The 25,690-nt window shown below is 57.1% G+C and overlaps 1 protein-coding gene across 1 annotated transcript in view; it reads right to left on the bottom strand.

Moving 5' to 3' along the window:
* The window catches only part of ADGRA2 (adhesion G protein-coupled receptor A2), a 42,914-nt gene extending 19,684 nt beyond the window's left edge, over positions 1 to 23,230 (bottom strand). The window contains exons 1-2 of the mRNA XM_004469385.5: positions 22,637 to 23,230; positions 10,673 to 10,744 (exon numbers count right to left, since the gene is read on the bottom strand). Coding sequence (XP_004469442.2) covers positions 10,673 to 10,744; positions 22,637 to 22,899 — 335 coding nt within the window. The 5' untranslated portion in view covers positions 22,900 to 23,230. The remainder of the gene's footprint in view (positions 1 to 10,672; positions 10,745 to 22,636) is intronic.
* Positions 23,231 to 25,690: the final 2,460 nt, after the last annotated feature.

The raw sequence follows: 25,690 nt of genomic DNA, 5'->3' as shown, positions 1-25,690 counted from the left end.
GTAGCAGGGATGGGAAGGGGAGGGAGGCAGGGAGCCCAGCGGCCTTGCCCTTGGCCCCGCCCCCAGATTAATGGAAACCACCTGGCCCTTAAGCGGCACTCCACCCCGAGGGCCCCACTTGCCATCATTCCCATGAGCATCTACTTCTAATGAGTGCCCCCCACCCCACCCCGCTGCATACCAGCCCCTGGGGCTCATTAATCTCATTAGGCAATGACAAATCATCCTGGGGCTGAGCAGGCTCCCCTCCCCAAGTCCTCTCCTGCTGCCTGTGCACAGGCCTCCTGGGACGTGTGTCCGCGCAGATCCACACATGTACGCGCTGAGTCGGGTGCCCTGCGCCTCTCCTGGGTGCTGCCCGCGCCATGGCCAGCCTCGGGGGGCCCCGCAAAAGTCTTCGGGTGGTGGGTATGAGCATGGTGGGGGTATCTGGACAGAGAAGCAAGCTAGGGTGGGGGCGAGGCGACCAGAGGAAGGAGCCGCCAGCGAGCCATTTCAGCACTTCCATTTCAACTACGGAACTGCCGTCCCGGGCTGGGATACGCTGGACAAATCCTCTGCCAGTGAGAGGCGGCCAGGATGACATCTCAGAACTTGGAATGCTTCAGAGGGGAAGGGGACTGCTGGTTCTGGAAAGCCCATGCCACCCCCGTCCTCTGCACAGATGAACTCATCTATCTCCCATGATAACCTGTCAAGGAATCATTGTCCTTTTTTGCAGGCGATGAACCTGAGGCTTGGAGAGGCACCCAGAAGGTAAACGACAAGAGACAGGATTCAACTCCAGGTCTCTTTTTACTCCAGAGTCGAGTCCGTGCTCTCTCATCACATCCCTCCCTCCTGACAGAGTCTTCTGGTCCACAAACTGTGCCTTGCTGACTCATGGCAGGGTACAGAGAGGAGGGTTCAGAACCCATCTGTGCGCTGCCCGGGTCAGCCATGAACTGCTCCGGCTGGACCCTGTTGCAGGGTTTCAAGCTACCTGCCTGGCTGATGGAGTCACACAAGATCTGCTCTCCCAACCCCAGCCTCTCCGGAGCACGAATCCCCCAGGAGATCATCTCAGATACTCTCACCTGGCATCCACTCTGACTCCCCTCTGCTTCCCACCCACACAAAGAAGAAGCACTTTTGCCATCCCTTCCTTGCCTCGGGACCCACGTTGCCTACTTCCCATTCTTGGCCAGCAAAGTGATCCATGCCCCTACATGCACACATTGCACTCAACCCATTCTAGAAGGCCAGAGGGGCTTGTAGACCTCAGCATGGTGGAGCGAGCCACTCCAGGGCCCCACCCCTCGCAGAAGTTTTAAACAACAAAGAGCAGGTAGAACCATCTTTCTCCAAGCTTCAGAAGGTTAAAGGGCAGGTGCCGATACAAGAAAAAGGCAACCTAAAAATGGTAGGATGGGTGGCCCCTGGCTGGCCACCCTCATCTCAGTGGCTCAGGGTAGAGCTGGCTGCACTCCCAGTGCAGGTTCCTGGTCCCAGTTCCAGAGGGATCAGAGTAACCCTAGTACACACAGTGGGAGCTCGGATGTCTGTGCCCCTCCATCTGGTGGCAGTCTGGAATGGACCAGGACGCTTCCTGCAGGCTTGCTGTGCCAGAACTTGTCCTGCATGTAGATGGCAGTTCACAGAGCTCTCCTACAGGACACTCTTAGAAGAACAGTGAAATCGCAGCTGCCTGACAAAGTCACAGCTGCTGGCTCTGGGACATCCAGTGCAGTGCCCAGGACCATGGTTTCCTAGGAAAATGGGGAATTTGGATGTGCGTAAATAGGAGACTTTCTAGAGTCTTCTGTGCATGCCCATGACAAAACATGTATGTGGAAAAGACCTGGGAGGACCCTACACTTGTACCTCAGGCTAGTCTCTAAACTTATTGTTAAGACAGCCAAGCTCGAAGGAGAGCGTTTGGCACAGGTCAATCTACAAAGACTAAGAAAGGCTTTTCTCTCCTTCTTTCTCTCTCTCTATTTTTTGTTAGCTCCTGGCATTCAAGGAATGCTCTATCATAACACTAACTGGATATAAACTTAAAATAATAGATGCCTTGGTGTCTAAATTTCAGACATGGCACATTTAAATATCAAAATGTCCAGGTTGCAGTAAAAGATTACAAAATATACAAAGGAACAGGAAATAATGGTTTGTGCAAATGAGCAGGATGAAGAATTAGAAACTATCAGTGAGGAAAACCAGAACTTGGACATACTAGATAAAAACTTTAAAAAACAGCACTAAATATGTTCAAACAGTTAAAGGAAAACATGGACAAAGAATTAAAGGAGGGAAGCAGATGTGGCTCAACTGACAGAGCATTCGCCTACCATATGGAGGGTCCAGGGTTCAAACCCAGGGCCTCCTGACCCATGTGGTCAGCTGGCTCATGCACAGTGCTGCCTTGTGCAAGGAGTGCTGTGCCATGCAGGGGCGCCCCCATGTAGGGGTGCCCCTAATGCAAGGTGTGCACCCCGCAAGGAGAGCTGCCCCGCGTGAAAAAAGTGCAGCCTGCCCAGGAGTGGCGTTGCACACATGGAGAGCTGATGTAGCAAGATGACACAACTAGAAAAGAGATGCAGTTTCCCAGTACCACCTGATAATACAAGTGGATGCAGAAGAACACACAGAAAAATGGATGCAAAGAGCAGACAATGGGGTGCGGGGAAGGGAGAGACATAAATAAAATAAATCTTAAAAACAAACAAACAAACATGTAATTTACAAAATATGTATTTAAAAAAAAGAATTAAAGGAAAGCAGGAAAACAATGGATGAACAGAAAGAGAGATAATGTCACTAAAGAGATAGAAATCATGAAAAGGAGCCAAACAGAGCTGAAAATCACAGTAACAGAAACAAAAATTTCCCTAGAGGAGTTCAACCACAGATTGGAACTGGGAAGAAAGAGTTAGTGAATTTGAAGATGAGATAATTGAAATTATTCAGTCAGATGCAGAAAGAAAAAAGAAAGAAGAAAAGTGAACAGAGTCTGAGAGACCTGTGGGATACCATCAAGTATACCAACATATGCATTGTAGGAGTCCCAAGAGAAGAAGAGAGACAGGGTCAGGAAGACTATTCCAGGAAATAAAGGCTGAAAACTTCCCAAATTAAACAAAAGACATGAATATACACATCCAATAAGTTCAATGAACTCCTATAAAATAAACCCAAATAGACCCACACTGAGATATGTGATAAACTGTTGAATGCCAAGGGTAGAGAATTCTGAAAGCTGCAAGAAAAGAAGCAATGTGTCAGGTACAAGGGAGCTTCAATAAGTCTAAGTACTAGTTTCTCACTGGAAACCATGAGGGCAAGAAGGCAGTGGGATGACATATTCAAAGGGCTGAAAGTAAAAAAATTGCTAATGAGGAATTCTGTAACTGATGAAATTATCTGTAGCAGTTTGATATGGTTATGTACTCCAAAAATAGATACCGGATTATGTTTGTAATCTGGTCTGTACCTGGGCATGATTAAGTTATGATTAGGGCTTTGATTGGGCCATGTCATTAGGGCACTGAGACCCCACCCCTTGGTGGGTTGAGACTCACAGACAAAAGGCATGGCAAAGGACAGAGTGGAGGGTTTTTGATATTGGAATTCAATGCTGGAGCCCCGGGAAGTAAGCTCACAGAGGAAACAGAAGCAAGGCCCAAGAAGAGAAGAACGCTGGGCCCAGGAAGAAGCATGCCCTGGGAAGAAAGGAACATTAAACCCAGAGAGAAGCAAGACCCTGGAAGGGAGGAACCCAGGAAGCCTGAACCCTCACAGACATTGGCAGCCATCTTGCTCCAACATGTGAAAATAGACTTTGGTGAGGGAAGTAATTGCACTTATTGCCTGGTATCTGTAAGCTCTTACCCCAAATAAATACCCTTTATAAAAACCAACCAATTTCTGGCATTTTGCATCAGCACCCCTTTGGCTAACTAAGACACAATCTTTCAAAATTGAGGGAGAGGGAAGGCGGATATGGCTCAAGCAGTTCGACGCCTGCCTACCACATGGGAGGTCCTGAATTTGGTTTCTGGTGCCTCCTAAAGAGGATGAGCAAGACAGTGAACTGTTGTGATGGGCTGGTGCAGCAAGCTGACACAACAAGATGACACAGTTCCAATGAGGAGACACAAGGAAACACTGAGAGAAACAACAAGCAGGGAGCAGGGATGACTCAAATGATTGGGCACCTCCCATGGGAGGTCCAGGTACCTCCTAAAAAAGAAGATGCACAGACACAGAGGCAACACAAAGAGCAGACCCAAAAAGCAGAGTGCAGAACAATGAGGAGGGGAGAGAAATAAATAAATAAAATAAATCTTCTAAAAAATAATGAAGGGGAAGCAGATTTGGCTCAGCAGCTAGAGTGTCCGCCTACCACATGGGAGATCCAGGGTTCAAAACCAGGGCTTCCTGACCTGTGTGGTGAGCTGGCCCACTCACAGTGCTGGTGTGTGCAAGGAGTGCCCTGCCACACAGGGGTGTCCCCTGTGTAGGGGAGCCCCATGTGCAAGGAGTGTGCCCCGTAAGGAGAGTTGCCCTGCATGAAGAAAGTGCAGCCTGCCCAAGTGTGGCGCCACACACGGAGAGCTGACGCACCAAGATGACGCAACAAAAAGAGACACAGATTCCCAGTGCCACTGACAAGAATCCAAGCAGACACAGAAGAACACACAGCAAATGGACAGAGAGAGCAGACAACGGGGGGGGGGGGGGGGGGGAGGAAGAAAGAAAAAAAGAAATCTTAAAAAAAATAATGAGGAAGAGGGGAATAGATATCGGCTCAAAGGGTTGAGCGCCTGCTTCCCATATGGGAGGCCCTGGGTTCAGTTCCTGTTGCCTCCTTAAACAACAACAAAAAGCAAACAAATGAAAAAAAAAAACAACTCAGGGGAGCTGTTGAGGCTTCCCACATGTGAGGTCCCAGATTCAATCCCCTGCCCTAGTACTGCGAGAAAAAAAAAAAAAGAGAGACATTCCCACATAAACAAAAACTGGCGCTACAAGAAATTCTAAAGGGAATTCTTCAGACTGAAAGGACAAGACACCAGACAACAGACTGAAGTCAACATGGATAAATATAAATGCCAGTGCTACGGTAGTTTGGTTTGTAACCCAACTTTTTACTTCCTACAGGATCTAAAATGAAAAATGCATAAGAAGTAATGACAAATCAATGGTTTTGGACTTGGATAAACTTTTCAATAAGAACTACATAAAGGTCGGGGGACATAGCATGTAGATGCTATTGAAGTTAAGAGGATATCGAACCAAATGAGATTGTTATAAATTTAGGATGTTAAATTTAAACCCCATGGGAAACACAAAGAAAATATTGGAAAAAATATGCACAGAAGGAAACAAGAAGGGTTTCTAAAAGGTTCCCTACAAAAGCGGTCAGAGGATTTGAGTAGGCATTTCTCCAAAGAGGATGGACAGATGGCCACTGACCCCATGGGAATGCTCACGATCGCTGACCATTGGGAAAGGTAAATCAAAGCCACCTCATGTCCATGAATATTAATAAAATCCTCATGAATATTAATAAAGCCTACTATTCACCTAAAGTGTACAATTGATGGTATAAGCTATTTTTTAAAAGCAGAAAGTAACAAGTGCAGGCGAGGAGGTGGAGAAACGGGAATCTTAGTAACTGTTGGTGGGAAAGTGAAATGGCTGGGTGGAAAAACAGTCTGGTGGTTCCTCAGGAAGCTGGACTTGGAACTACCGTATGACCCGCGATCCCATGTCTAGGCACGTACCCAAAAGAACTGAAAGCAGGAACCTGGCCAAATAATTGCACATCAATATGCGCAGAAGCATTGCTCACGTGGCCAAGGGGTGGAGCAACCCACAGGTCCCTCAGCAGACGTGGTATGTACAGACAGTGGGCTACTGCCCGGCCCGAAGAGGAAAAAGGGCCGATGCCTACTGCCGCAGGGACGCACCTTGGGCCATCACGTTGAGTGAAATCAGACAGACGCGGCAGGACGGGATGTCGTGTGATACCACTTGGGTGAAAGAGCTAGAATATGCAAATCTCATAGCGTCAGAAAGTGGAGCACAGGGTACTGGGGTGGGGGAGGAGAGAGAAGAGGTAGTGATGTGAAAGTCCTGGTGATAAGGACACAGCACTGCATGATTAGACCCACTGAGTTGTATGTTTGGGAGTGGTTGAGCTGGGCAAGTTCATGTCATATACACGTATCCACAATTTTAAAGAGAGATAAAGAGACAATAACTAAAGGCAATACATGATCCAGGGCCGGATCTAACAGGGGAGGAGAAGGTGCCCAAAAGGACACTACTGGAGCATAGGGAAAATCTGGAATATAAGCTGTAAGCTTTCTATCAGTGTTATATGTCTGGAACTTAACTGCAACTGAAGGTGGTTTCATAACTGAATATCCTTGTTCTTAGGAAATGTATGTGGAGGCATTATATGTTTAAGGAGCATGGCATATACAGCCTACTTCAAAAGTTTAGAAAAGAGACGGATGGAATGATATGGCAAATGTGGCAAAACGCTTAAAGTTGGTGAATCTGGGTATCTGGGTGGGGGTGTGTGTTGGATTTGTCTGTCTGGGGTTGGTGTTATTTTTGCAACTGTGCTGTAAGTTTGACATTTTATTTAATTTTTTTTTTTTTTTAAGAGGCAACGCAGGCACTTTCCTGGAGCAGCGTAGATCCACCATTTCAGTTATTAGACGAGATGCCAACGCTCCCACGGGACGGGCAGCATAGAGACAGGAGGGTGTTAAGCTGTCACGGCCTCAGCTGCCCAAGTCTAGACATCTGAGCCCGACAGGACAGAGAGATCAGTGTTTCCTGAGCACCCACTACATCCCAGGGCATGCGTCCTATGATGAATAGGCTCACAGTCTGGGGGTCATCTGGCCCCCTGCTCCCCAACCCTGGACTCGCATGGGAATCTCTTGCACGCCTCGTAAGACATTCCCAGGCCCCATCTGACCCATGGATGAGAATCTCTAGGCACGGCATCCACGATCCACACCGATCAAGAGCTCCCTCCCCTCCCATCTTCTATTTGATCTTCACCTTCCCACAAAGCACTCATGAGTATCACCCTTGCCCAACGATCACAGAAATTTTAACCCAGGAGGTGCCTTACAAACAGTCCTCTATTTTCACAGAGGAGGAAACTGAGGCCCAAAGCCTGATGCTGACACCCTGTATCTCTGACCTCACCTCCTACCACTCCCCTTCCCTTGCTCTGCCTGGTCACGCTCCCTTCTTTTGTTCTTCAAACTCGCCAGGCATGCCGGGACCCAGGAGCGCTGCCCTTGCTCTCCTCTCTGACCCCTCCAGATAGCTACCTCCCTTCATCCAGGTCTCAGGCCTGGGTGTTCCCTTATCAGCCAGACCTTCCTCGGCCTCACTACATAAAATAGCGCTTCCTCCCTGTCACTTTTTACCACCCCCCCCCATCTTGCTGTATTTTTGTTTGTTTTTAAAGATTATGTTTTGTTTTGTTTTAAAGATTTTATTTTTGTTTATTTCTCCCCACCCCCACCCCCCCGTTGTTTGCACTTGCTGTGTCTGTCCATCTTTGTTTCTTTAGGAGGCACTAGGAACCGAACCCGGGACCTCCGATGTGGGAGGGAGGTGCCTCATTGCTGGAGCCACCTCCGTTCCCTGCTTTGTTGTGTCTCTCATGTTTTTCTTGTGTCTCTTCTTGCATCAGCTCACCACACCTGCCGTCACACCAGCTCGCTATCTTCTTTAGGAGGCACCGGGAACCTCTCTGCTCTCTGCTTTGCTGTGTCTCTCATTATGTTTTTCTCCTTGTGCCTCTTGTTGTGTCACCTTGCCATGCCTGCCCGTCACACCAGCTCACTGTCTTCTTTAGGAGGCACCAGGAACCGAACCAGGGACCTCCCATGTGGTAGGCGGGAGCTCAAGCGCTTGAGCCACATCCACTTCCCTGTATTTTTCTTTACATCACTTATTTGCTATTTTCCGAGTCCCATAAGAAGAAGGCATGCTCCAAGAGGGCAGGCACTTGGTCTGTGTTAACTCTTACAACCCCAGGGCCCAGAACACAGCTAGCACACAGAGGAGACGCGCTAAGTAGTGACAGAATGAATAAAAAGGATGATTTCTAACAGAGCAGGGACTCAAATTCAGGATTTTGAATTCTCACTCCAGCGTCCTTCCTTGGGCCCAGTGCTCCTCCCATGTGGTGTGGCTCAGCCGTAATCCAATGCCTTCTCCCCCTCTCCTCTGGCTTCCCCCCCCCCCCATTGCTCCCCATGCCTCGAATGCACCTGCTGTGTGGGGGCCAGAGTCTCCCGTGGGGGAGAGGAGCCCGATTCAGTGTGCTGGCATGGGGTGAAAGGAAAGGACCAGCTTTCCATCTTCGCCAGAAAATGTCCTCTCACGAGAGTAACGGACAAGGGGAAGGGGGTCTTGGGCTGAAGCGAGAGATGCCAGAGGCTCCGAGCAGCCCTTGCTCTAGCGCAGGAGAAGGAAGAGCAACTCTGGGCAGGGACTGGTCCCCGGGGGACCGAGTCTAAAGGGCTGGAGAAGGAGCTGCGGTTTGTCTTCCTCCAAAAGATCCCTGGAAGGAGCATCTGGTTTCCCGCAACTCAGCCCTCCAAGGCCGAGCCTGGGCAGAGCCAGGAATCAGAGGTCCCGGTGCTTAACCATTCCCAAGGCCTTGACACCCGAGGAGGCTTTTAAGTAGCAGTTCAGCGGCAAGCCTTCCTCCTCGTCGGGACCACCCTGTCTTTGAGCTGCAGAACAGGCCTGAGAGGGGCCTGGTGGCAGAGCTGGGAGCAAACACCAGGTCCCGGCGCCGAGGCCCCCACCCAGCACGCCCCAGGTTGGGTGGAACCCACCCTGCCTTTCTGCCCCAAAGGTGGGCTCGGCCCCTTTCCAACCCGCCCACCTCCACTCAGCCAGCCAGGCCATGAGGGTTTGGGTAGAGGTGTCTCCTTCCACTGTTAAATGGGTGAGACAGAGATGACTCTTAAAGACCCCATGTTAGGGAAGTGGACTTGGCTCAACAGATAGGGCATCTGCCTACCACATGGGAGGTTCAGGGTTCAAACCCCAGGCCTCCTTGACCCATGCGGCGAGCTGGTCCATGCACAGTGCTGATGCGTGCAAGGAGTGCCGTGCCATGCAGGGGTGTCCCCTGTGTAGGGGAGCCCCACGTGAGAGGAGTGCACCCCTCAAGGAGAGCTACCCTGTGTGAAAAAAGCACAGCCTGCCCAGGAGTGGTGCCACACACATGGAGAGCTGACGCAGCAAGATGATGCAACAAAAAGAGACACAGATTCCTGGTGCCGTTGACAAGAATGCAAGTGGACACAGAAGAACACAGAGTGATTGGACACAGAGAGCAGACAACTGAGGGGGGTGGGAAAGGGAGAGGAATAAATAAATAAATCTTTTTTTTAAAAAAGACACCCTGTTAGGTAGATCCCACATCTCTTCTACCCTGTCCGGGTCCCCTCCTTTGACCTGGGTGGAAACCCCAACCTGCTTCATGCTAACATAATCGGCATTGTCTGGAGTTTGTTTCATGCCTGTCATCTGGTCCCCACGGGACTCCTGTCTCTGGCTCTCTGAGAGCAGGGCTCCCCGCTTCTTCTTTTGAATCCCCCATTGCACCGAGGGAGGCGGGGGCCTTGCCGGAAGACTCGGGGGTTGGCGAGCAGGATGGGGTTAGAGAGCGCGGGGAGAAAGCAAGGCCCGTCTCCGAGAGAGCTGGGAGGCCAGGCCTCTTCTGGGGAGGGGACGAGGACTCAGAGCTATAGGATGGGCAGGGGCTGCCGCCACACCCCCCGCTGGACGGCAAATGTGGGGAGGGGTTGACTCGATCTCCGCTTTCCAGGGTGAGAGCCTTGCCCCACTGGCTGCATCAGGGCCAGAAACCAGTGGTCAGTCTCCAGCCCAGTGCTCGGCCGCCTCCCTGCCAGCTCCAGGCGGTGGTGGCGTGGCGGTGGTGGCCGAGAGGCGAGGCTTTTGTTTCCCCCATTTCCCTAACAATATACCACACCGAAGAGCACCTGTTCACCCTTATCCAGAGCTGGCCCCCCCCATCTCTCCCCAGGAAGAGGCGGGGGGGAGGAGGAGGGGAGCAGGCATGGTGGGGGTTTGCAGGCCAGCCAGGCCCTTGCTCCTTGCCCCCCCCGACCCGCGACCCGCGAGGGCTGCCTGGAGGAGGCTGACCTGCTTCAGCTCCCAATCAGGGGAGCCTCAGATGGGAGCAGATGGGAGCAGCTTGGCCCTCTCGGGACTTTGTTTATTGATTTGTGCTTAGGGAAGGGTGAGAGAGGCCCCAGTCACACTTGACCTGGCCCTGGCTGGCTCGAGGTGACCTTTTTACGCTGGGCCCCCAGCTGAGAGGGGCGGCAGGTTCAGGCCATCTGAGGGGCTCCGCACTCACAGCTCATTGCTTATTAAAGAGTGTTAATGAGCCTCGCTCAGCCCCATGCCCGCCCAGGGAGGTTTCTCGGCTCTCCTGGCTGGTCGCTCTGTCCCAGACCGGCCCTCCTCGCTCCTCTCCTTTGGGGGTCCTGTCCTGGGCAGGGTCCCAGGAGGCCCGACTCTGGGCTGGGCTTGGCCAGCCGGCTCTGGGTTGACCCCTGGCCCTGCGGTCCCCTCTCCCGCCCCCCCTGGCCCAAGTACTTACAACTTCTCCAGCAGAGACAGTCCCTGGAAGGATCCATTTCGGAGCCCCGTGATCTTGTTGTTGCTCAGGAGTCTGAAGGGAACGGGAGAGCAGCGTTACAAGCTGGAATTTGCTGGAACAGCAGAGTTACAAGCTGGAAGCGAGAGGCCAGCTGTCGCGGCGTGTGCACGTGGTGGCCCCGGAGCTGCGCACAGGCTCCATGCGCTGCTCCGGGAGTTGGTCGGAAGGAGCCATGGATGGTTTGGCAGACAGGGCACCCCGCGGACCCCAGGTCAGACCGTGCACCTGCCCCAGGCCCGCCACGGCCTGGCCCTGACGTGGGGCTCCGTGTGCAGCCGCAGCTCAGTCCCCTGAGGATAAGGGACCATCCAGGACAGTGGGGGGGGCGGGTGGTCTGAACTGGATGGGGCTCCGACTTCCGGTGGACAGGAAGGCCACCAGGTCTGCGACAGATGGGAGGCACTGCCCTTCCTTGGGCTGTTCTCCCGTGAGCCGAGGGCCTCACCCAGCCCTCCAGCCAGAGGGCCTAGCACCGTCCCCTCGCCTGCCCAAGCTGGCTGAGCCTCAGCCTTCGCCTGGCCCTCTCCAGCGCGCTGTTTATTTATTCATTTGCACGTAGGGGCGGAGGAAAGTGGGGCCCAGTGAGCACCTCCACCCACCCAGCCTTTAGCCGCCAGGCTCCCTGCTGGGAGGCCGCCAAAGGGCTCATCCTGCGGGTGATTACTTATTAAAAAACTTTACTGAGCCGCTCAGCTCAAACTCCTGCCTGCCTGGGATTGAGACAGAAGCTTTCCCGTCTCTCCTGGGCTCTCACTGGTGGAGAACCGGCCCGGGGCAGGCCTCAGGCCTTCTCTGTGTGGGCAAACTCTGGGCTGGACTCAAGGGGAGGGAGGCTGGGACGAGGCCGGAGAGGAGCTGTCGAAGAGAGATCTGCCCAGAGGTTACTGGAAGTGGGGGATGAGTCTTCCCAGACGGGAAGTCCCAGCATCTCCTTCTTCAGGAGCTGGGGGGGCACAGGGCCCAGAAAGGAGGCAAGAGGGGAAGGGGGCACCTCCCTCCTCCCTTCTCCCCACTCCATTCACACCCCCTTCCGGATGAGGAGACACTTCCCAGCAGACCCGAGGGTGAAAGCATGGAGGGGGGCAGGGAAAGCCAGGTCTCCCAAATCCTCCACGCACACACAAAGGTCATCTCCACACTTCAAAAATTACATCACAGCAGTCATGATGAGAAAAATTAGGGAAGCAGATGTGGCTCAAGGGATAAGGCCTCTGCCTACCATATGGGAGGACCCGGGTTCGATCCCTGGGACCTCCTGGTGAAAAAGAAGAAAGCATGCCTGTGTGGGGAGCTGGTGCCGGCATGGTGAGCTGAGTGCCCACGCGGTGAGCCAAGAGCCCACGTGGTGAGCCAGTGCCCACATGGGTGCCTTTGTGGTGAGCCAGTGCCCAGGCGGTGAGCCAGTGCCAGCTCAAGTGAGTCACGCAGCAAGATGATGATGTACGAAAAGAGAGAGGAAGAGGAGAGTCAAAGTGCAGCACAGCAGAGACCCGGAACTGAGGTGGCGCAATTGACAGGGAACCTCTCTCCACGTCCCAGGATCAAATCCCTCTGAATCCTAGAGGAGAAAGATGAGAAGACAAAAAAGAGACATAGATGCAGACGATCACACAGAGAATGGACACAGAGAGCAAAAGCAGCAGGGCAGGGAAGAGGAGGGGAAGGAAAAAAAAAGAAAAATGAGAACTTTTATGAACGTCCTCATTCTCATTTTTTTTTCCTTTTTTCCTTTCAAAAGTTTAAAGAACAATTATGGATACCATACAGGATTCCCATACATCGCCCCTCCCCACTAACTTACAATCTCGTGACACATTTGTTACAAATGAATGGACATTATCACGGTATTATTGCTATCTACAGTCCGTAGCTTATACTTGGTGTATTTTCCCCACAGACCATCCTATTAACACCAAGTAGTAGTACTGTAAGTTTGTTATAGTTCATGAGAGAACATTCTCCTCTTTGTACTGTTAACCACGTGGTCCTCTATTATCCGCCACAGGTTTCACTGTGCTCTACGATCCCCTGCCTTGTATAATCCATCCAAAGTGTGCACGCCATGGCTCCCCAGTGTCATCTCAGAGCTGTGCTGTCATCAGCTCAGTCCATTTTAGAATATTTTCGTTACTTCAAAAGGAAAAATCCCTAACCCCCTTACGCCCTCTCATTATCGATGCTTAGCATTGATTTGCCACTGCCGTCCAGATATTACGATATTACTGTTAACCATGGTCCATCTGTTACATTAGTTGCACTGTCTCACTCTCATTGGACAGGCCAGCGTTGTTTCGCTGCACGGCCCACGTGGCCGCGGCGGTCAGTCATCATCTGGTCGGTTCTTAGGGTCTCCAAAGGTGTCACGCAGGCCCTGGCGAGGCTGGCTGGCCACCTCGGGGTGACGGGCTCCCAGTGCTGCGGGTGGCCCGGAGAGAAAATCAAAGCCTGGCGTCCGCCCCCACCCCAGGTCGCTCCTTCGTACACCTGCAGGGGCTGAGGCTCAGGGGTGGCAGTGAGTGTCTGAGAAGGTGAGAGGCTCCTCAGCACCCTCAGGGATGTCTGGGAGGGGTCCTGAAATGTCGGGAGGAAGGGTGGAGAGAGGGTGCCCATTTCAGGCTCCCCTCCCCCCTCTCCCCCCCACCATGTCTGCCCAGCATTGTTCCCTCACTGGCGTAAGGGGGAGGGAAAGGAAGAAAATGAAGATGGGGGCTGGAGGGGGGAGCGGGGGGGGGGGGGGGTGTGCTTAGGGAAGGATGGAGGCGGGGGCTCCCAGCTTATCACAGCCCCATCTCCATTTCCTGGGAATATCTTTGAGGACTCTGGTTTGAGAAACACAAGCTTTAGAAACTAAAATGGTACACTGGGAAAACGCCGCCTCTTCAAAAGACAAGTTTTTCATGAAAAGAAAAAAAAAAAGTTAAGATCATTAAAATAAAAACAGACAATTAAAAAAAAAATGCTCAAACGCTCAAATCCCCAAAATTAAAACCTAAGGCGCCAGTTGGAGGGGCCTTCCCAGATGGGTTGGGAGGTGGTGTTGGAAGGCGGGGGGTGACTGGTTCCCTACATTTCCCAGACTCTTTAGCCTCTAACCTTTTAGCCCTTTAACCTCTTCCACATACCCCAAATTCTTTAACCCGGTGCTGGGCAAGAGAAATGTAAGGCATGCTGCCTCGTGTGATTTTTCAGTTTCTAGTAGCCATATTAAATTAACTTTAATAATATATATTTTATTTAACCCAATTTATCTGAAATATTCTCTTTTCAACATGTGACCACTATAAAAAAATTATCAGATATTCCCGCTCCCCCCCCCACCTTTTTGTACTAAGTCTTTGAGATCTGGTGCAAAATCTACTCTTCCAGCACCCCTTACTTCAGACCAGTTACGAGGGTGGAAGAGCCACGTGTGGCCAGTGCCTACTGCGTCCGACGACGCAGCTCGAACCCTTCTCCATCTCCTTGACACTCCCCCGGGGGAAGTCCGGGCTGTTGGGGAGACACTGAGGAACAAAGGCAGGGAGCGAGTGGGTGTCTGGGGTGGGGGGTGGGGGGTGGAGCACGGCGCAAGCTCAGGGGACCAGCCTCTGGGCCAGAACTGCTGATCTCCAGGCCTGGCTGCGGGGGACCCCTGCCCTGAGCCCCGACCTCCAGTGGCCCTCTCTGAAGGCGGTCCCTGCGCGTGGGCTCCGGGGGGGAGAGGACAGAGGAGAAGGGGTCGGCCACAGCCCACGCTTCCGGCTTGGCTGGCCCAGCGCCAAAGTCTTGAAACGAGACCCTCTTCTTGTCCCCGACCCCCCCATCACCCTCACAGAGGCAGGGCCGCCAGGCAAGCAACTTCGCACCCTTCTCCTCCAATCGGCCCCCTCCTGGCCACAGGGCCACTCTTAGAATCCGGGTAGGCACCTGCAAGCCTCGAGTCCCCGCACACTCGGGCCTGGGTGTTTTGGCCTTAGCAGCTGAGATGGTTTTAGGAAATGTCACTACCTGGACTATTCAGAGAGCGGCCTCGATCGTGCTTGTCTGGTCACTTCTGATGTCCCACCTGTGGGCCTGGTCAGGGAGGGCCAGGCCAGGCTCTGGGGTGGACAGCCCTTGGGGTCATGGGTTTTAAGAGCAGGTGGACACATGGGAGGTCCAGGGTTCAAGCCCAGGGCCTCCTGACCTGTGTGGAGCTGGCCCATGCGCAGTGCTGATGCGCACAAGGAGTGCCCTGCCACGCAGGGGTGTCCCCGCGTAGGGGAGCCCCACGCCCAAGGAGTGTGCCCCGTAAGGAGAGCCGCCCAGTGTGAAAGCAAGTGCAGCCTGCCCAGGAATGGTGCCACACACACGGAGAGCTGACACAACAAGATGACGCAACAAAAAGAGACACAGATTCCTGTGCCGCTGACAAGAATGCAAGTGGACAAAGAAGAACACGCAGCGAACGGACACAGAGAGCAGACACCTGGGGGGTGGAGAGGGTAGAGAATAAACAAAAAATAAATCTTTAAAAAAAAAAAAAGCAGGTAGGAAGGCGGCAGTCACGGGGCCCCTGGAAGGCCTAACCCAGTGGGAGGGAAAATGTTCCCACCGCTCCCGGCGGTCTCATGGGCGGGAGACAGGCAGGGCGGCCACAAAAACTGGGCAGCAAGGGGACCTTGGCCCCACAGTTCCATCCAGCCCTTGCAGACACGGCGCCAGCCGTGGCCCTCTTGAAACACCCACCTCAGCCCGCAGCACCCTGTGGCCACAAGGGGCTCCCCCCAAGCTGGCCCTGCCCAAAGGGCCCCGGCTGGCCCCGCCGGACATCTCCAGCCTCTTTCCCTCCTTTCTCCCTGCTCCTCCTGCCACCCCGTCTTCCAGCTCTTCACAGGGAAGGGGGGGGTTGAAGTCTGGCCAAGCAGAGGGGGCACACCAAGTCCATTCCAGAAGGCTCTCTCTCAGCTGGGGTCCTATTTTGGGGAAGAGAAGCTAGCAGGGTTACCGCGAGAGCGGCTGAAGGCCAAAGCAGCGAGTGGCTGGCGTCCACAGGGAGCCGCTGTGGTCTGGGCAGCCGTGAGAACTGCAGACACCCCCCCCCGGACCCCGTGGAGACATGGGGGCGCCGCTCCCCGGGCTGTGGAGACACTCGTGCCCGAGCCAAGCGTCTCTCACGCGTGCCGTCGCACATGTCACCCCCATGCACACAGATGCAGTGGCGCGTCTCTGGACACACAGGACTACTCTCTCCAGGGAGTGTGACCCCGGAGCCTCGGTGAATTCAGTCTTCCGGTCTGGGAGGGCCAGCTGGGCAGTGGCTAAGGGAGACGCGGGGCAGGGTGGGCTCCTTGCTGGCACCAAAAAAGACCTGAGGCCCACAGCCCGCCCCGAACCATCGAGGTGGGCTGAAACCCCCAGCCCCTCCTGTACGCCGTGCGCAGGGCCCTTGAGCATCCCCAGGGCCCACGCTAATGCCTGAAGCCTACAAAGCGATGACCGCCTGGAAATACAAAGGCTGCAAAATTACAATTAATACATGTTTAGTTAAACAGTCACCAACCATCACCCTAGGCCAACTGGCAGTAATTCGTATTTCTAATGACGGGTGTGGGGACATTTTTATATGGTTGAGAATGGGGCATATGGGGAGAGGGGCTGGACCTGTGCCCCCAGATTGCAGTGCTATGGAGGGGCTCTGTCCCCCTTGGGGTGAGAGTGGGCCGTGGGTGTCCAAGGTGGGGGACAGTTTGCCTAAACCCATTGCTGCTGAATGTCATCTAAGTCGGGCCTTCCTCTCTAGCTTTTATCAATAATTAAACACAGGGAAGCGGATGTGGCTCAGGCGACTGGGCTCCCACCTACCAAATGGGAGGCCCCTGGTTCGGTTTCCAGTGCCTCCTAAAGAAGACAGTGAGCAGGTGTGACAGGCAGGCGTGGCAAGCTGACACAACAAGATGACGCAACAAGAGACACAAGAAGAAAAACATAATGAGAGATACAACAAAGCAGGGAACGGAGGTGGCTCAAGCAATTAGGCGCCTCCCTCCCACATCGGAGGTCCCAGGTTCAGTTCCTGATGCCTCCTAAAGACACAGCACACAACAAGTGCAAACAACAAGGGGGTGCGGAGAAAGAAATAGATCTTAAAACAAAAAAATTAAACCTATTTTGATCTCCTGCCCGACTTTTTTCTGTCTCTTGGCTTCCAACTCAAGTGAGGAAAGGGAGTGTTACTTTATGGGCCCCTCAAACTCCCACTCAGAAAATAGTCATCCTCGGCTCAGTGGAGAAGCCTCTGGGGTCCCTGCTGCCTGGGGCAGTGTTACCACGGGGGACCCAGGGTGATGGGATGGTGAAAGTCCCCAAGAGGCCAGAGGAGCTTCAGTGTCCCCAAATCTCCCTGTCCCACTTCCTTCCCCTCCATTCCTTCTTCTGCTTGTTGCCCTCACCCCAGTGTTTCCACCCTCAAAGGTGGCAGAGGCAGCTGGGAGCCAGCGCCTTGGGGTACGTCGGTGGGTGCCTAGCCTGGAGCTGTGTGGCCCTGGGCAGGCCAGCCCCCTCTCTGGGCCCCATCTCACGGTTCCCAGAGAGGCAGGAGCCCTGGGGATGGGGGTGCTCTGGGACCTCTCCGCTTTCCTCCCAGCTGGGAGATGTCAGGCCCCTCTAGGCTCCGCTCAGGAGGCAGCTCCCTCCTCAAGTCCCACTCCCCTGCCTGCTCCACCACCGGCTCCCGGCTCCTCACCTGGCCCCATCCGTCTCCCTTGGCCCCCACCCTGCCCATCCCTGGTTCCCAGGGGGCAGACGGGGCCTGGCGGGCGGCTGCACTCCCCCGCCTCTGTTCCCCTCCCCCGCCCAGCCACCCCTGCCCCCAATCCGAAAAGCCAAGGAATGTTCTGGAGCTGGGGAAGGATGGGGGCCCGGAGGGGGGGAGGAAGGGGAGGCGGCAGGCTCGTCCTGTCAGTGTCTGAGCTCTAAATAGAACAGAACTGGCCGGGGCCGGGGGAATGAAAACAAACAGCCCCTCGGAGCAGCCCCTTCCGAGCCGTTACCGGATTTTCCCTCGGGTTCCTCAGCCCAGGGCCATTTCCCTCGTCCCCCCCCTCCCCTGGCTCTCAGGCCAGGCCCGGGGAGGGGCCCCAGCCACAGCCTCAGGGCTGTCGGGGGGGCTCTGGTCCAGGCTGTGTGGCCTTTGGAGGCACACTCCCCTTCTGGACTTTGAGGAGGACGACGGGTTCCTCCCGAGCGGAGGGACAAGGATTCACCTCAGGGCTGGCTGGGACTTTCTCTCCCTCAGAAAAAATGGTTCTTCCCTCAATGACTCCCATGTGGGATCAACTTGGAAACACTCCCTCCCTTTCAAAACATGACCCCCAATTGATGGGTCAGTGTACGGTTAGGTTCCAATTACACTGATTTCCCTCAAATGGCACTTTGGGGGAAATGGAGGGACTCCCCTCCAGGACGAGGGCCGGCCTCCCTGCCCCCCCTCGGAGAGGTGACCCCTGGCGGCCGGCAGGAAGTGGCGTCCTGGGGCTGGGGTCAGGCACACGCTTTGGCCGAACCACCCATTCCGAGGCTGGAACCCCCCAGCGGGTGAGTGACAGTCCCCATCTTCGGGGCTCAGTGTGATGGCACCTCGTCAATGAGGACTCAACCAGGGACACCTAGAGGGCCCTGCTCGCTCTCCAGTGCTCTCCCTTGGATGGGGCCATGGACCTTAATAGTTATCCGAAAGGGGACCCCTAAGAGTGGGGGGCTTCTAAGGCCCCCAAGAAGGGGCTGCCTGGATCCCTGGAAGCTGAGCCGGCTGCCTCCAGCCCTCAAGCAGGTGACAGGTGAGAAAAGTCAGGGAGGGACTTGGGTTTTTCCTAGGGCCCTCAGGCCGGGTGGGGTGGGTGGGTGGGGGTCTGGGTGCGCCCACGGGGTGCCACCGCCGCCGGGACCCTGTACCGCCAGGTGGGCGGGGGAGCACTTGGAGTCTCCAGGCTCCCCCTCACCTTCTGTCTCTGGCCTCTCCCCTCTCTCCCCCATCCCCCTCCTCTCCCTCACAAAAGCTCTCTGTACACAGCCACTTCCTCTGGCTGCTGTCTCTGAGCCCAGACCTTATGAGAACCATATGGGGGAGAGCGGGAGGAAGAGGAGGGGGTGGCGGGAGGCGGCCGGCCCGCCCCTCCAGCCAGCGCCTTCCCACTCCCGGCAGGCTGCTGTGCACAGAGCGGGCAGGCTCTGCCCGTGCTCCTCTGGTGGGCCCTGGGGGGGCTGGCGTGAGGGGCACTGAGGTGCCAGCCTCGCCTCGGGCCAGGGGCCCAGAAGCAGGGGGGAGATCTGGGGCCCCGGGACCCCCTTCCCTGAGGCTGGGGGGGGGGAAGCAAAGGGGGCGGGATGCCACCTCGCAGCCCTGCTCTCTCCGCTCCCACCCAATGCTTCAGAAGAGCACCAAACCCAGAGCAAAAGAACCCAGCCGGGGGCAGGACAGGCAGCCCCTCCCCCCAGGTGGGCAGCCCACCCCCCACCCCTGAAACGCCAGAAGCTGAGAAGACCCAGGGCTTGCCTGTTCTGGGTAAATACCGAGTGACCCCCGCCATGCCCGCCCCCTCCCCACCCAGCCTTGGAATGCTCCCAGGTCAAAAGGGCCTGGGTCCTGCTGGGCAGAAACCAGGTTTTTTGTTTTTTTTTTTAAAGAACAGCTTTTGTGTCTCCTGGGCCCCAGATCCAGCCAGGGGAACCCCAAGCCTCTTAGATGCTAAGAGAGTCCAGCCAGCTGAACCTGACCGTGGCCTCGGCCTGCTAGGTGACCAGCGAGCGTGGCACCGACCCTCTCTTGGCCGCGCTTTGCTAAGCTGGAAGACGTGGGGGCTGGGCTTGGTGACCTCCAAGGCCCTTTTTCGGGGCTGACATTCTAGGAATTTATGACCCGAGGCTGGTATTTTCTGTAGGGCCTGCTCCTATATGCTGGGAGGTCCTCATCGCAGATTTCCTCTGGAGTTACCCACGATCAGTCCTTTTCTGGAATTCCTGATTCCCTGGCACCCTCCCAGGGCGGAGGACAAGGGAGCGGGGCTGGGTGGGGGTTCACTTCTCTGTCATAAGCCTCCCACCCACCGATGGGACCTTTCCCTTTGCGGGGGGTAGTGGGGGGGGCGGTGTCCAGTAAAGGCTCCAGTTCTGGACAGGGGCCGGTGAGCTTTGCAGCCTGGGGTGGGGGTGGGTGGGACAGATGGATCAGGAAGGAAACCAAGAGTTCTGCCTTCCTGGAAAACTGCAAATGAAAATGCATTAAAGGAAAAGGACAAAAAAAACCCCGCCAAGGGTGGGGAAATAGGGTCTGTAGTCTATAAAAACAGAAGGCAGACAGCCATCGAGCTAAGAGGGTAGAGGTGAAGGAAAGGGTTTTCACTGAGTAAACAGAATTTCCTTTAAACGGTTTGCAGGCCCCAGAGCAGGGACAGTAAGCTCTTTGCAGACAGGGGCCTTATCTAGCACTCTCTTTGCCTGACCAGTTTCCTGGACCCAGTGTCTCCCAGGTTTCCCAAGGGGGAGTCCCCAGTCCCCAGCAGGGGTCTGCAGCGGGGTGATGTGTGACAGGGACTGGCATCTGATGCCCCTTCTCAGCGAGGTTGGGGCAGGGGACAGGGGCACGAGCAAGAGCTACTGGCTCAAGTCCTATTGTCTGCACCAGGTGACAAGCTAAGGGAGACTCTGAACAAGAACCGAGGCACACGAGCAGGCGCCGGGGAGGGCGAGGCTGAACATTTACGAGACGGTTCTCATGGTGGTACTTAGCCCTTGCTTTGCTTAGGCTGAAGGGCTGCCCCCCTCAAAACGCACGCTGGAGCAGGGGTGGGTGTGCGGGAGGGACCGAGCCCTGGAGAGAAGAACCGATGCTTTTCAGCCAGGGGAGCCGATCTGTGGGGTCGCCCCTTTCAGGTGACGCCCACGGCTGTGATTGAGCTGTGCAGATGGACGGGCCTGTGCGTCCTCCCAGGAGCCTCCCTGGCCGGTGTCACCTGCTGTCCCTGCAGGGACGGCCAGCCGGGCTCAGGGGAGGCCATTCCTTTGGAAGGTACCTTAAGCCAGTGGGGTCAGCGGCCTGGGTGGAAAGGGGAGCCCTTCCCCGGGGGGAGAGTTAGGGACGGAAAGGTGAGCTAAGAGTCCTGTTTGCTGGTGCACTGTCACAGTATATTCTCACCAAGAGTTGGCCCCGCTCTCTCCCTGGAGTGGCGTTGATAGGAATTAGCCATGGCTGGAAAGCATTAGTTGCCAAATCATTCTAAGATGTCCTGCAAAACCACTTTTCTTTTTAACCCTTCTCTCTGCCTTCAGTATATTAGGATTCCCTAAGCCTGGCACACAGAGAGGCAGCGCCCCACCTATGGGAGAAGCACCTAACACTCACACACACCCCCTTCTCAGAGCTGAATTATCTGCAGCTGGGACTCACAGAAACCGCCCCGATTATTCCAGACAGCAAGCATTTTTTTTTTTCTCCTCCAGAACTGAGTGGGCTGGGGAATGCCTGGCCCCTGAGCCATCAGTGGACACTCAGAGGGACGCGCCTGGGCTGCCACAGTTGTCCTTCCTCCCGCGCCATGGCCAGCTCCGTGAGCGGCAAGGAGGCGGCCAGAGCTGACGCCGCCCCCACGCCTCGGCCCGGACACACACGCACACGCACCAGCGGGGGAAAATGCAGGCCAGGCGGCCCACGTCACAGGCTGACCAGTCGTGTCCTGTCAGGAAGCGGGCAGCCTCTGAACTCACCCAACCAGAGGCGTTCCCGCATTGTTCTGGACACAATCGCCGAGACTGCCAGCCAGCCTCAACTCCCGGGCAAGGGGCGCTGGGGAAACGGTGGCCATCGGGGTCAGCAGGCCAGGGGAAGTGTGGCCTCGGCCGCTGGATCCAGGACAGGAAAGGCAGGGGCCGCCACGCGGGCCCTGCCCTCAGCTCCCCGGCGTGCGTGGAGCTCCCCGCACGTGCTCAGCGCAGGAACCCTCGGCCGTGGGCAGGGCTCGCTAATTCGCTCGCACTTCCGGGGCCTTGGGACTCCCAGGAAGGAGACGCGGGGTCTGGCGGCGGCACAGCCGCGCGCACTGCCGGACTGCGCGAGCTCCCCCGGGGCCTGGCCGGGGCGTGCGCCCGGGGCGCGGGCAGAGGCCGCGACGCGCCCGCCCCGCAGCCGGGTTTCTTTCTACACTCTCCGTGCGAGAAGAAATCAGTCGAGAAACAGCCCAAGCTGGCGCTGAACCCCGAGGGCGGGGAAGAAGGGGGGAAGGAGGCAGTCGCGGGCGCCGATCTCCCCGCACAAATGCGCGCGGCCGCCGAGGGGCCCGAGAGGCGCCGGGCAGCCGCGGGCGCCTTCCGCCCCTGCGCGCCCGCAGTCCGAGGAGACCCTTTTCCGCACCCGCCTTCTCGCCGGGTGCAAGGAGACGGGTGGGCAGCGGGGGTTGGCAGGCGCGGGGTGGGCGCGGCGCTCCCCACCGAGGGGCCCGGCCCGCGGGGTAGGCGCGACTCCTCTCGCCAGGCCCGGGACGCGTCCAAAGCCACCCCCAGGGCCGCGGGCGGCGGTCTCTGCGGAGCCTTCTCCCACCCCAGCCCACGGCAGGTCACCGAAGTCCGCGCCAGTAGCCCAGGCTGGACGCCGGGGACTTGGGCATGCCGCCTGCGCGCATCCCGACTCACCTGGGCAGGTGAGTGGGCGCCCGCCGTCCCCTGCTCCGGGGGCGCGCTCGCCCCTCGAAGCCCCTTCTTGTGCCCACTCCTGGCGCTTCCGTCTTTTCCCTCTTCCCCAAGCCGCCCTCCTCGGCGCCTGGACCCAGGCCTGGCCTGCAGTCTCCCAAGTGGCGCGATCGCTCTCCCCCGCGCCTCCCTCCCCCCCCCCGTCCGTCTGTCTGTCCCCATTCGTCCTGGCATCCGTGGTCCCGCCAAGCCGGATAGGGTACTCACAGGGTCACGGTGCCGTTGGGCAGCAGGCTGGGCTCGGGAGGCTCCGGGAGGTCCCCGCCGCCGCACACCACCCTCCTGCGCGCCGGGCTCGGGGCGCCGCCGCCGAGCCCCTTGGGCCGCTCCCCCGAGCACTTGCAGCTGCGGATGGGGACGGGGCAGCCCGGCGCGCCCCGCGTCTCGGGCGCCAGGAGGCACAGCCAGGGCAGCAGCGGCAGCAGCCAGCGCGCGGGCGCCCCCCGCATCCTGCGTCCCCCGGCGCCCATCAGCCCATCGCCCCGCGGGCACCCACCGCGCTGGGGCCGGGCTGCGCGTCGGCCGGCGGGGAGACCCGGGGCGAGCCGGCGGCGCGCTCAGCGGGGGCCCGGGGCGCCCGGGGGCGGGGCTGGGGGCCCTGGGCGGAGGCAAGCCCCGGGGTCCCCGCCGCCGCGCCCGGGGGGCATGTCCCGCGCGCGCGCGCCCCGCCGGGGAGGACGCGGGCGCCGCTGTCAGCGCAGCCCGCGGGGCCCCGGGCGCCGCGGCGCCAGGCTCAGGGCGGCCGTGCGGGGCGGGGAGCGGCCGGGCCCCTGCGCGTCGCCGGCGCGCTCGGCGCGGGGCTGGGACCTAGCGGATCGCGCCGGGCTCCCGCCGCCGCCCCGTGCCAGGGACCGAGGCAGCTGGCGCCGCGCCCGCCCCTGCGCCCGCCCCTCGCGCCCGCCTTCCGCCCGGCCCTAGCGCCGCCCGATGCGCAGCCAGGCTGCCCTCCTCGGAGGGGGAACGCGCGGGCAGCCCACGCCCCTAGAGCGCACCCCCGACCCCGGGCTTCCTTTCCCTTCTTCCTTCTTGCCCCTCACTCCACCCCCATCCCCCACCAACCCCCCAGGACCAGGACCCTTCCTCTCCACCCCCCCACCTCCGACCTCTAACCAACCACCCTCACCTCCCCCTGGCTCGCTCAGCCTGCACCCCGATCCTTCTGCACCTCTGGACCTGCGGGCTTGGCCAGAGCGACCTGGGGCTCCGCGTTTGGGACTGAACTTCATTCGCCGTTCGGGGGAAGGTGGCCGGGAGCCGCGGGCGCGCTGGGCCCCGCCTGGAACCTGGCTCTCACCCTCCCAGTCCTGCCCCTGTGCCCCCCGAGTCGGACCCGGGCCACCGCGCGAGGAGGCAGGCGGGGAACCCAGGAGTCAGCAGACCCTCGGCCGCCGCCGGGCGGGTGACCTCGCCCGGCGGGGGGGCGCATGTCGTTCAGTCCAGGAAGGGTCAAAGGCCACGGCAGGCACGCTTGATCTGGCCTCCCACCGCTCCCACCTCTCCGGGTCCCCGTGGCCTGGACCCGCGCTGGGGGTGGGACAGTGGGTAGGAGGGACAATGAAGAGGGGGCATCAGTGCTGGGGTGTGGAGTCAGGAGACCCCCCTTCCAGACTCTCCTTCACCCAATGACTCTGGGGACAGCCCCTGACATCCTTGGGTATTAATCTCTGGGGTCAGAACGGGGGTCTGCGCCTGCCTCCTAGGGTATCAGTGTAGGCGGTGGTGTGAGTTAGGAAGAGGTGGGAGGGCACTGGATTTTCCTAAGCAGAGGAGTAGAGACCTTGGCAGAACTCAGGGCAGAGAGAAAATTGCCCGTGGGGCTTGAACATCCTGGGAACGGGGCTGCAGGCAGGGAAAAGAGAAGTGTGGCTCAACAGTCTGTGTCCTCAGTTTCCCCCCAGAGGCTGGCCTTTCTGCCGCCCGGAAGAGCCTGCTCACGGGGTGGGCTGCCAGGGCTGAGGGGTCCTCGGGCAGGAGTCCTGTTCCCCCTCTTTTATTGTACCGACCAAGTGGTCCCTCAAGTGACCTTCACCTTCTTCTGTGATCTTGGCCCTGCTGGAGAGTGTGGCGCCCTTTCCAGCCACCGCCGTGGCCCGACGGCCAGATCCCCCATCCCACCCCCTTTGGAGGAGAGCGGCCTCTCCGGTGCCGCTGGCCCAGACACTGGCCTCTTCACTTTCCCTGCCTGGCTCCAGAAGTCTCTCCAAGCTGCAGGCTCTGGTTCCTTGAACTTCCAAAGATAAATAAATAGGCATTGCAAATGGAAGGAGAGAGAAGGGGGATGGACTCCCCCAGTGGGAGGCGGGCTGAGATTACATTCCTCAGGAATGGGTCTGAGGCCCCTCCGTGAGAGCTCTGCAGGCAGGGACCCGCCCCGACAACCCCTGCAGTTCACAGGCCGGGGAAACTGCTCAGAGAAGTCAAGCCTCTGGCCTGGGCCACACAGCTTTCCGTGATTTCTTTTCTTTTCCTTTTTTAAAAAGATTTTTAATTTTTTTAATTTTTTATTTCTCTCCCCTTCCACCCCCTCCCCCCAGTTGTCTGCTCTCTGTGTCCATTCGCTGTGTGTTCTTCTGTGATCGCTTCTATCCTTATCAGAGGTACCAGAAATCTGTGTTTCTTTTTGCCGCGTCATCTTGCTGTGTCAGCTCTCCGTGTGTGCGGCACCATTCCTGGGCAGGCTGCACTTTCTTTCACGCTGGGCGGTTCTCCTTATGGGGCGCACTCCTTGTGCGTGGGGCTGCCCTACACGGGGACTCCCCTGCGTGGCTCGGGACTCCTTGTGCGCATCAGCACTGCGCGTGGGCCAGCTCCACACGGGTCAAGGAGGCCTGGGGTTTGAACTGCAGACCTCCCATGTGGTAGGCGGACGCCCTAACCACTGGGCCACATCCTCTTCCCTCTTTTCCTTTTTTTAAGAGGTACTGAGAATTGAACCGGGAACCCCGTACATGTGAAGCAGGCACTCAACCACTGAGCTACCCCCCCCTCCCCTTTGTGATTTCATTTTGCTGAAAGAAGACACACAACATCTGGAAGGGAATTCTCTTCTAATATTTCTGAGGCCAAGGAGAGGCCAAAGGACATTTACTGAAGCAGCTGCTTCCCCACAGGTGGGGATACTGCGCTTCGTGGAGACAGATGCAAAATGCTCTCCTTAGATTTGACCTACTAGGGAGGTAAATGGCACAGACGTCATCTTCCCCTTTTACAGGGAGATGGATGGGGAAACCGAGTCACTGAGAGATTAAAGAGCCTGAGTCT

This window comes from Dasypus novemcinctus, chromosome 29 (genome assembly GCF_030445035.2).
Source record: "Dasypus novemcinctus isolate mDasNov1 chromosome 29, mDasNov1.1.hap2, whole genome shotgun sequence".
Classification (NCBI taxonomy): domain Eukaryota; kingdom Metazoa; phylum Chordata; class Mammalia; order Cingulata; family Dasypodidae; genus Dasypus; species Dasypus novemcinctus.
Note: the sequence above shows the minus strand (reverse complement) of the source record. Positions and strands in the feature narration are given on the sequence as shown.